The sequence below is a fragment of the Otolemur garnettii genome, unplaced genomic scaffold (genome assembly GCF_000181295.1).
Source record: "Otolemur garnettii isolate 467f Iridium unplaced genomic scaffold, OtoGar3 scaffold00050, whole genome shotgun sequence".
In the NCBI taxonomy this organism is placed as follows: Eukaryota; Metazoa; Chordata; class Mammalia; order Primates; family Galagidae; genus Otolemur; species Otolemur garnettii.
In genome coordinates, this window is record NW_003852445.1 from 3,740,711 (window position 1) to 3,752,791 (window position 12,081).

General features: G+C 39.7%; 1 protein-coding gene across 2 annotated transcripts in view; it reads left to right on the forward strand.

Annotated features, from left to right (window-relative positions):
* The window catches only part of CUNH15orf41 (chromosome unknown C15orf41 homolog), a 206,385-nt gene that overhangs the window by 81,422 nt on the left and 112,882 nt on the right, over positions 1-12,081 (forward strand). For both annotated transcript variants that reach the window (XM_003791690.3, XM_023514287.1), the window contains exon 6: positions 11,855-11,934. In XM_003791690.3, coding sequence (XP_003791738.1) covers positions 11,855-11,934 — 80 coding nt within the window. The remainder of the gene's footprint in view (positions 1-11,854; positions 11,935-12,081) is intronic.

Genomic DNA, 12,081 nt, shown 5'->3' on the forward strand with positions numbered 1-12,081 from the left:
ATAGCAGGAAACACAGGGAGAGCCTGGGTTTTGAGTCGTCTTCTCTCTCATTTGACGATTTCTTCACTAATCTCTTCATTTAGCAGTTTATTGAGAAGCTAGCTTGTGCAGGGCACCTTTGGAGTAATAACAAAGAAACACGCTCCTTTTAAGCAGCTTGCCAAATACCCCGACTCAGTTTCTTAATCCTTCATGTGACCCACACGTCCTCAAAGAGGGTGATACTGCCTTCGCAGATGAATGCACATCACATCTGAGGCATTCAAATATCATGGGGGGATCAATTAAGAAAAAGTCTCCTGAGGTGGGCCATATGGACAAAAGATTATGAAACATCCGTGTGGACCAAACAGAGGGCCACACAAAGGTGAGCTTGAAATCTAAAACCTTGTAACTTCACAACCCATAATTGACTTGCGAGATTTCTTTCTTATTGGGAGTAACCACATCATGAGCCTAAATCTTCCTCTGTGTGAAAACCACCAACTATTTAAAGATAATATTGAGGACGTATAATATAACACCCCCCCCCAAACTGTATTAAACATTCCTTTTCCCTTTAAACTTTTTTTTTTGCAGTTTTTGGCTGGGGCTGGGTTTGAACCTGCCACCTCTGACATATGGGGCCTGCGCCCTACCCCTTTGAGCCACAGGCACCGCCCTAGACTTTTTCTTTTAATGTGGCATAGTTTAAAAGTTTAGCATCCTGATGAGCCTCTTATCATCTGATGATAAAGTAGTATTTAAGGAAGTGCCAAATGATTGTAGACGATATTAGTTCTCTCCATTCCATAATATGAGGTACAGCAGCGGCTCCAACCTTTTAATACAGTTCCTCATGTTGTGGTGACCCCCAACTGCAAACTTATTTTCGTTGCTACTTTAGTAATTTTGCTACTGTTATCAATCGTAATGTAAATATCTGATATGTAGGATGGTCTTAGGTGACCCCTGTGTAAGGGTCATTCAACCCCCAAAGGGGGTCATGACCCACAGGTTGAGAACCGCTAAGGAAGAGGAAGGCAAATGGGTTAGAAAAATAAGAGAAGGGTTTAGTGGAGGAGATAAGAACTGAACGGGGCTTTGAAGTTTTGGCCAAAGGAAAGATGCCAGAAAACATTCCAGATTTGGAGAATATGGGGCGAGGGAAAGAAATGAAGGTGTTCATTGCATTAGCCATTAGCCAAATAATAAATATTTGTTGAGTGCACACTTGTTAGATGAGGGTTGATGATGTTTGGCAGCTATAAGACACGTTGTCTGGAACAAGGTTCTGATCACGTGAATATGCGTGTTTCGGAAACATCGTCCTCTTGTCCTTACATAATACTTTATATTTGATGACTGTAAGTTATTTCTTAAATGATTCTGTGCTAGTTAGAGAGCAGAATTAAGTTAGTCCCTATAGGATCCCCTAATGTTAAATGGTATTTCTTCCTCAGGTTGTCAAATGGGATCAAACTGCTGTAGATTTCACTTTTACATAGCATGAGAGGGGGTGGGCTAGTACCTGGAATTCCTGAAGAATGGTTCCAACTGCTTGTGTACCGTGGAGTATCACAACAGGGGCTGCCATGTCCAACCGGCTGTTCAAGGGCAGGGATGTTTTTCTTCAGTGCAGGGTCCTGGGGAAAACTAGGTTCTGACTGCACAGTTCTGACTGCACAGTTCTGACTGCACAGTTCTGACTGCACACGAGTTTTCCTTCCAGGGAGCCATCCTGTCTTTATCCCTGTGTCTGTCCTTCCTCCACAGACTCTTTGTTTTCTCTGAGCTGCTGCCACACAGTACACAGCCAGCTCATGCTGGTTCATCTATCTTGGTTAAACCTATTTGGGACCTTAGATTAGGAATCTCAACTATATATGTCGGTGATTTTCTTTTCTTTTTTCGAGACAGAATCTCGCTTTGTCGCCCTTGGTAGAGTGCTGTGGCATCATAGCTCACAGCAACCTCAAACTCTTGGGCTCACGTGATTCCTTGCCTCAGCCTCCTTGCCTCAGCCTCCCAAGTAGCTGGGACTGTAGGCACTCACCACAATGCCCGACTGTTTTTGGAGACGAGGTCTCTCTCTCTGGCTCAGGCTGGTCTCGAACCTGCGAGCTCAGGCAATCCACCTGCCTTGGCTTCCCAGAGTGCTAAGATTACAGGTGTGAGCCACCACTCCCAGCCCTATGCTAATGATTTTCAACCAGTGTGCCACAGCAAGAGGATCTTAGCTGCGCCATGAACATTTTTAAAGACTATTCATTAAATTATCTTTGAAAGAAGTTCAAAGCACAGTTAGTATATTCTTTTTTTTTTTCTCTTTTTTTGGGTCAGCATAATTTAAGTGTGCCACAGAAGTTTAGCTATAGACCCAAGTGCATTGAGCTAAAAAGGTTGAAAAACACTGATATATGCTGTTGTTTTTGTTTTAGTTTAAGTATAACCTCATAAAAAAAATTCTTTGCAGTGGCCTGGACTTTCAGTGGTGTTGAGAGCACAGATAATTCACCTGCTTAGTCACCTCGATTCCTTCTAGCAGTAGCTGGCTACTTATCTGACCTTACCCTAAAGAAAGCAAGAGTGATAGATATGAGGATAGTGTCAGTGTTTCTTGGAAACTTCCCACTTGCTTGATTGCTGATGCTTGAAATGCTCCTAGCTAGGAGGGGAAATCCTTCTGTTGTATGATGATAGACAAAACTTAGATCACAAACCTTCAATACATGCACAAGTAGGAAGGACCTCTACCAAGTTCTCATCTGAGAACAGTTTTGGTAGTGGACTGTGTACCGAGTGCCACAAAGGGATGCGTCTATGGGTATGGGGGTGGAGGGGGACGTGGTGCGAGATGAGAGAATCAATCTGGCATTGCCTCATTTTGCCTGTGGCACAAACTCACTTTTGGCTATCTCAAATACATCTTATGAAAACTCAGTTTTTTTTTATCCTTTGTACAATTGAAAGTCAGGCTATGCTTCTTGGTACTATAGTGTTGCCAGGCAGAAGGCAGTTCCCACCATCATCCAACATCAGTAACGACGGTCCCAGCACAAGTCTCAGACAGCATAAATCTTTCAGTCCTTTATTTTGTCTTCTCACGGCACTGCAAGGTAAGCACCGATGTTACTCTCTTTAACTGACAAAGACAGTTGCCACCACTGACTTGTTGAAATAACTAGACTAGTAAGTCGAAGAACCACACCTCAGACCAAGTCTGTCTGATTCCAGCCTCTGCTTGTAACGCTTTTCCACACTGGCTCTCTGTTTGAAAGTGTTATACTGCATGTCTCTCAGTCCACCTGTTTCTAAAGAAGTCATAGTTTTCTTCTTTTGAGGAAGATCAGTAAATAAATAAACAAATAAAAATAGTGGTCTCATTATGTGACTGTCAAGGCTAGGTCATAGGAAGCTTTCAGCTTCTGCCTGCTTCTCTGCAGATGCTTGCACTCAGAACCCTTCCACCATTTCAAGAAGAAATCCAAACAGTTCTTAGACAAGTCTTACCACATGGTGAGAAGCCAGAGCTCTCACCCCCAGCTACGGCTGTGCCAGACGTGTGAAAGTGAGTCCTTCAGCACCCAGATGAACCACCCCAGTCAAGGCCACATGAAGAGCAAATTATCTCCACCAAGCCTTCTGCAGATTGCCAAATAATGAGCAGGTTGAGAAATTGTTTAAAGTGCCTCTCCCAGAAAAGGAAAGGTTATATTACCTATTCTCAAACCTATGGAAACCAGTTGTCTTTTTTTCCCAGCTTGCTGATTAGTACAGTGCTTTGGCATGAGATGTGATGGCAGCCTTTGCAGAAATCAGTGAAACAATTTATTTTGTAGTCACCCGTGACCTTCCTTCTTTTCCACTGGCCTCCCAGGGGCCAGGGAGTAGCGAGGTCTTCAGAGGTGGTTTAGGTGGTGGCCACTCTCCACCCTGTTCCTGTCCCCATCACCACACTTCTTTCTGCTGTTTGGGACTCTGACTTCTTGGAAGGATCTTTTTCTTATATATTTTTATAAGCCTGCCTCCAAAAAGTTAACAAACAAACAAAAAGAGAAATAAGTGTTTTTCCTTAATTTCTTACTAAAGGATCTTTGAAAATTTCTTCCACATAGCGGAATGGACTTTTGGTGATGGGCCATCTTTTTATGACAAAGAAATAGAAATGATAGATAACAAACCTTTTAAAATGCATAACCAAGTATGAACAAAAGAAATAAAATCTTTGGGTGTCAGAGGTGGAGAGAGGACAAATATCCAGAGAGCTAAATTATTGGCTTCAGATACAGATGAGGGGGGAACTGGGCTTGGGTTTTGAACTCCCCAGAGATGCAACCAGGATCTGGAGTTGAGCTTCCATTTATAACCCAGAGAGAAGGACTAGGAAAATGGCCAGGAAGCTGCGTATGGCTTTGGGCTGTGAAAAGGGAGAAAGTGGAAACAGGTGAGCACTATTTGTGAGCATGGGTTCCAATTTACACTCATGTTCACTGCAGAAAGGCCAAACTAAGAATTCAACAATGAAATTGGTCTTTGCAAAAGTAAACATGAAACTGTACTGTCATGGTTACTTCCCCAGTTCAGGCCAAACAGCATGCTGAAAATAAGCTTCCAGTAAAAATTCATAAGTCAAGAGAGGAAACCTACTATCATGAGGAAGATAGCAAGAGAGAGAGAAAAAGAGAGAGAAATAGCATACTGTGGACTGGAGATGAGGGAATGAAGACAGTTTGAATTAAGTGTATAAGACAAAATATAAAAACAAAATTCTGAAAATTGAATATATGTACACTTGAAATCGGACAATTAAGTTCATGAACTCATCATAGAAAAAGTGCTACTTACCTCATTGCTAAATATCACTACAGTCCCCAGAAGGCCAAGGGGAGTACTATGAAGTTGACTGTAGTGATATTCAGCAGTGAAGTATGTAGCAATTTTTCTAGGACGAGTTCCAGAACTTAATTGTCACCTTGTATATAAACTGATTGAATAAACAAGAATGAAGATTATGACTAGATAAGTAAACAGACTCACATTTAAAAAAAGAGCAAAAAGATTTGAAAAAGAGTAAAATTTAGAAATAAAATAATAGTCATTGAAAAGCCCATTATGAGTAAATTATTAGACAAAAGGATTAGAAGAAATTAGATTAGAAGAATTACTAACATAAAAATCAGGGAATTCTGGGGTGAGTCTGAGGGAAGCACCTTTAATATAAAACAAAGATGAAGAGAGGAGAAGTATAAACACTCTATGGGCAATACAGAGGCTGGAATAATGTCCTCTAACACGTGGCTGAGGTCAGAGTTTCAGAGGAGCGTGGAAGTCAGCACCATATGATTCAAAAGTTTTCAAAATGGGTAAATGCATATATTCTTAGGTTTATGAAATATAGCCAATCCCAACCCAGTTAAATAAAAATAGCCATACCTAGGCACCCAGTGATAAAACCATTGAATGTTAAAGAAAATTCTCAAAATTAACTAGAGATAAAAGACATTACATGTATGGGGATTATTGTTTGATTAAAATTAAAAGTTCTTGTCAATAAGACTAGATACCAAGAGACAGTAAAATCATATCTTCAAGGAGTTGAATTAAAATGACCCTTAGCCTATAATTTTTTATTTTTTTTTTTATTTTTTTGCAGTTTTTGGCCAGGGCTGGGTTTGAACCTGCCACCTCCAGTATGTGGGGCCCACGCCCTACTCCTTTGAGCCACAGGCACCGCCCCTTATAACCTTTATACTCAGCTTATATTATCTTCCAAGAGTGGGAACCAAGTACAGATATTTTCAGACAAGGCAAGACCAAGAGATTTTACTCTCAGTGATTGTAGCTGAAAGAAGTAGTAAATGGGATGTTTCAGAAACAAGGATATTGAACCTAAAAACTGAGAATAAGATTCAAGAATGATGCCAAAAAAAAAGAATTTGGGAAAATGTTAATAAATTAAGCATAGAGTTTTCTTTAATAAAAAATAGAAAGCAACTATTAGAATCCTCCAGAGAAATAGAACCAATAAGAATGTATGTGTGTGTGTGTAAAGACATTTATTACAAGGAATTGGCTCATGTAATCGTAGAGGCTGAGGTCTTAAGATTTGCATTTAGCGAGCTGGAGACTCAGGAAAGCTGATGGTGAAACTCTAGTCCCTATCTGAAGGCCAGACAACCAGAAGAGCCAGCGATTATAGTTCTAGTTTGAAAGCCAGAAGGCTTGAGACCCAAGAAGAAACAATGTTTCAGTTACAGTTCAAAGGCAGGAAAAAACAACAACAAAACAGATGTCTCAACTCAGAGACAGAACAAATTCTCTCTCACTCAGTCTTTTCCTGTATTTCCACATTGGAGGACAATCTGCTTTACTCAGTCTACCCATTCAAATGTTAATGTCATTCAGAAACACCCTCACAGATACACCCAGAATAAGAACTGATCAAATATTTGGGTACCTTTTGGCCCAGTCAAGTTGGCACATACCATTAACCACCTGGAGCCTAGTTGGGAAATTGTGTTTACGGAAAGAATAGACATGACAATGTGGAGACTGATAGGGAGGAGGGCTTCTTGATTGGCGTGAATGCATTTCTTATAAATTCCTTAATGTAGAATGATGGAGATACTGATGAAGATTAGATACTGATTCAGTTCCTTAATAGGAAATAGATGTAGAATGTAGAAAGGGGGAAAGACAGAAGAAAGAAAACTTGATGGACTGGAAGGTGGACGAAAAGTAGGAAGAGAAGGAAAGAGAATGGTTAGCAGCACATGTAAAATAGGGGATAAAATAAGTTCAAACGGGTTGGTTGTAATGAATATAAATGGATCAAACTCATTTTTTAAGAAACAGAGATTTTCAAACTTGACTTTAGAAAACCCCAGTAAATCCCTAAGACATGAGTCACCCTTGAGACATGACACAGTACTGTTCAGAGTCAAGAAATGGAACACCAGGTATGTGAGGCAGAGTTTACCGAAAAAAAAAAAAAATGGCACAGCAGTGCTATCACTAGATAACGTTAGATTTAATGTGAAATTTTTTAGAAATAAAGTCATGACTTACTGCCAAAAAATATAGTTACCAGGAGCTCTGTATATATAATAAGACTGTACCCTCCAAATATAGAAAGAGCATTGGCTAAGTTACTAGGAGAAACTGATAACTCCACAGTAGTAGTAGACGATTTCTTCATATCTAAGGGTTTTTTTTTTCCATCCTCCCTAGTAATCTTTTAGATTACTTCATATCTAGTTTAGGAAAAGGTAACAAGGATATAGAAGATTTGGATAATGCAATTAAAAATCTGGCTGGGTACAGTAGCACTCTGGGAGGCAGAAGTGGGAGGATCCCTTGAGCTCAGGAGTTCAAGACCAGCCTGAGCAAGAGAGAGACACCCGTTTTTACTAAAAATGGAAAAAATTAGCTAAGCATTATGATGGGCGCCTATAGTCCCAGTTACTCAGGAGGCTGAGAAAGGAGGATTGCATGAACTCAGGAATTTGAGGCTGCTAATAAGCCTGGCTGACACCGTGGTACTCTAGCCTGGACAACAGAGTAATACTTTGTCTCAAAAAAAAACAAAACAAAAACAAAAACAAAACTTTACCTTCTATACATACCTGAATTTTGAATTTTGTACCCCAAAGACAGGAACTTCTTTTTTTTTGCAGGTTTTTTTTTTGTTTGTTTGGCTGGGGCCCAGTTTGAGCACACCACCTCCGGTATATGGGGCTAGCGTCCTACTCTTGATGAGCCACAGTCGCCACCCAGAACTTCAATTTTTTAAAGACAGATAAAACATTTACAAAAATTGATCACATGTAGAAAACACAAAGAAAGTAAAATAAACAAGCCATATTAACATAAGCATCACAAGTTAGAAAAAGCAAAAGTGATTTATAGATCAAAGATGAAATACTAATGGAAACTACCAAATATTTATACATAAGGGTCAGTAAAACTGTGGCATGTACCTAAAGCAGAATTTAGAGAGAAAATTACAGCCTTGAACAGTATATTTTCAAGGAAAGATCCAGAGTGAATTTTACAAAGTTAGTAAAAAGAATAACATAGCAAACTAAAAGTAGAAAGCAGGAAATAATGATGAAAAAGGATAAATTAAATGAAACTAAAAGAGAGGGTGGGTTGTAGATGATCCACAAAGCCCAATTTGGCTTCTTGAAAATACTGGTAAAACCAATCTCTAGCAAGTCTGATGTATAAAACAGAAAGGTTGTACAGATTAATATTAGAGTATATGAGGTAAATGTATTTCCGATTTTGAAGTTATATCAGGGTGGTTGGCGCATGGATATTTATTGTATTGGGCCCACAGAAATATTTCACAATGAAATGATCATAACCGTAAGCACCATGCCTTCATCTGGGCAGTGTTTTCTGCAGCCTGCTTTATCTGATGCCAGATCTCTCCTATGCTTGTGAATCTAGCTCCAAGTGACTTATGCACTCTTGCTCTATACATGGTTGGTAGACATTGAAACCCTTCAGCTGAAGCAGCGGCAGGAGTAAACCCTGAAATCAACAGAATGAACATGTCCGGGCAAGGTTGGGAAGAACAGGACTCCTGCCCGTGTGATCACCAAAGCTGGATGCACACGGGCCGAACTGGCCTAGGAGCAGCTTCCGTAAAAGTCACAGGGCACAGGCTTCCGTGGGTCCGCTTACCTTTATCCCAAAGTTGTCTGTTCACCTTTACTTATCTGGTTAATGCCACTGTCCGTCCCTTTAAGATGGCAGTCCTTACACTTCAGAATATGTATATAAAAGTAGACTTGATGTGGCACCAACATACTTTTATGAAGCCAGAGTGGAAAGAGCCCCATTTGGATCGTGGGCACATCCTGGATCAGCGTCAGAGGCTGTGACTTCCCGTGAAAACTTTCTCTCCCACTCTAAAATATGTTAGATTGCAAGAAAGGCATTTGTTGGGTTTAAAACAAATGTAGACTCAATGTATGGTTTTTATTTATACTATTCCATCTGTAATTTATTGTAAAACAACTGACTTCCTTTGACAAGTTTCCTTTGATTTGAATCATGTTCTATTCAACATGTTCAAACTATTTTCTTAAAAAAGTTTACTGGCTATGACTCTTAATCCTGATACGAACACTGTTCTAAAATTTATATGATGAGGAAAATTATGTCATAAGTTGTTTTCTTTCAGTACGTACATATTTCCCTTTATTCCCTCAAAATAAATGATCCATTTATGTCTCAGAGCATTTTCCCTTTTCTTTTTTAAAAAGAGCCTTTGTTTTGTGATTTTAACAATGAGTTTGTATATAGTTTGGTATGAGGTCAATAATTTTTCAAAGGATAGCAGTTTTGGTCACACTGCAGCTTTGGCCATTTACGTAGTAATTATTCTTTCCTCACCTGGGTATAAGAGTTAGCAGTGTAACATCTTAGCATTGACCAGGTACACACAAAGTACTCCCATTTTCTTGAGACTCTGCTAGCATTATGGGCAACAGAAAAGGATTTGTCTGCCATTACCGACTGGTGACTTGAGTGGCAGACCAGAGAAGGTGATCGAATGTGTGAACAACTGCTTTGGTCTCCTCCAACTGGCCAGGCCTTGGAATTAGGTGAATTGACTGGGCACATTATCATCTGTTTGTTTTTCTTTTAAAATAAGATAATGATTTTCAGCTTTCTATTCCCAATATTTGTACCATTTATCAATGGTGGTTTCTTTCAGAAATAATTGTCAGCCTAGGATGATATAAAGTAAGTGTCTAAGCCTGATTTAATTCTTACTATTACTTAGACTTAACAAAATGTTCTTGTAGCTCTTTTCTCTAGAGACTCACACAAGGACCCTTTAAGATAGTTAGCTCAAATAATACTATCACTTTCTACAGATGAAGACATTGACCTTGGGAGACTATATAGCTTGCCCAAGTTTTAGAGGGAGCCATAGAGATAGAACTGGATAGGCCAGCTGGAGCAATCTCTTCTTGGTATTTGTGTGTCCTCCACATGCAGTGCAGACACATTTAAAAATGGCTGTCAAGTTCATCGGTGTTGCTATAAGCCTGCAGTTCTGTGGCCTAGACTAGGTGTAATTAAAATAATTGTTCTTCATTTTTTCTTTGTGGACTTGATACCTTGCTTAAGTGAATGACATATAATTTTTTTATTTCTTTACATAGCATGTATCATATCTGTTGTTGTTCTTATGATACTGAACTTGTATGAAGAACGTAATCTAAAAATACCCAAAAGAGTTAGACCAAAAATCATCTCAGAACTTGACCGATGTATAGCTAAGGTCTGTGTTCATTCTGCTCACTAGGTAAATTATCCGTGATGCATTTAATCTGTGCTTGTGTGCACAAGCCCTTAAGCCATTTTGCTAAGTACGGTATTTGGAAATGATTCCACTGGAGGACTTGAGAAAATTGAAGCAAGTATCCAGTGTACTCAATACTAATATGAAACCAAAATATAAACAACTACGTACCCACAGGAAAGAAAAACACAAGTCTATGCAAGTGAGGGGGAGGGAGGAGTGGAAGGAAGGAGGGAGGAGGATTGACCAGTTCTCCCCTGCTGTGCACAATGTGAGGGTATACAGCACCACCCCCCTACCTCCACCCCCACCCCCCTGTGTGAAGGGCACAGATACAAATTGAACTTTACCTTGGAAATGAAAACAATGTAACTTAAACATTTGTACCCTCATATCAATCTGAAATAATAAAAAAAACTGACAAAATTGATTCCTAGCCAACCCTTGACTTACCTTCAGTCTATGAGCCTGCCTTCCTCGCACCTTAACAGGGATTCTGGCTGTCTTGGCTGCCCGTGCCTCAGCAGTGCTATGTCAGGACGCCCTCTTTGCTTTTCAAGACAACATGAAACAAAATCCTTCATTGATGCCCCCTTGAAGCTATAGTAGTTCCCTGGGGTCCAGCTTGTAAGTGGATAAGGTGTATTTGGGATGGAAAATTTCTATGTGTGTCTCTCTCCGTATATATTTCCTTTCTTTAAGATTCTCTCAACTAGGCCAGGCATAGTGGCTCATGCCTGTAATCCAAGCAGCCTGGGGCCAGGCGGGCGGATCGTCTGAGCTCCAAAGTTCAAGACTAGAGACCTGCCTGGGCAAGAGCAAGACCTTATCTCTAAAAAATAGCCAGGTGTTGTAGCAGGTGCCTCTAGTCCCAGCTATTTGGAAGGCTGAGGATCACTTGCGCTTGAGGTTGCTGTGAGCTGTGATATATCACTTTACAGAGGATGACAAAGTGAGACTCTGTCTCAAAAAATACAAAATCTAAAAAAAGATTCTCTTAATTGTCCGTTTTCCCTACGTTTTTCGCCTGTGACATGGACGTAACATTTTATGGCAGTTGAGAATTATTTTGCAAAGACCCAGAATTCAGAGTTGCTTTCTTGGCTGAGAGTCATTTTATTGACATTATTGAAGTCTTGGAATCTGACCTCTCTTCACTAAGCTCTCCCTGTACATATGCTCAGTTATAAAATAGCTACCTGCAAAAGGTAAATATTTTCTATTTTGATTGTTTTGGGGGTGTGTGTGTTTCCAAGTGGGCTTTTCCAAGCTAACTTTTCTGAAGAGAGACATATGTTGTAGGTCTGTACTTGTTAATTTACCTTGGAAAAATTAGGTCATCATCAAATCTGGCAGTGTGGTTTATAAACTTGGCAAAATGGTCTAATTAAAAGCTTCCCTTAGATTAAAAAAAAAAAGGAAAAAGTGATTAGTATCGGTACTATTTTCATTTTCATGTTTTGTGTGTATGTGGGTACATGTCACTTCTCATGTTGCGTTAAAAGTATGTTGACTGTCTGCTAACAGTTCATCTCCTCTCTTCTCCAGCCTCCAAGTCTGTTATAAATAGTATGCTACGGGACCCTTCTCAGATTCCAGATGGAGTTCTAGCAAATCAGGTCTATCAGGTATTAATCACAGCTGTCTATTTTCAGTGGCAATGCTGTTATCTGCCTACCAGAGTAAAGGATTTTAAACCTCATTTAATTACTGTCATCATAAACTATCACTGAGGTCAGGGTGCACCATAAATGGCAATGCAATATTTTCGAGAA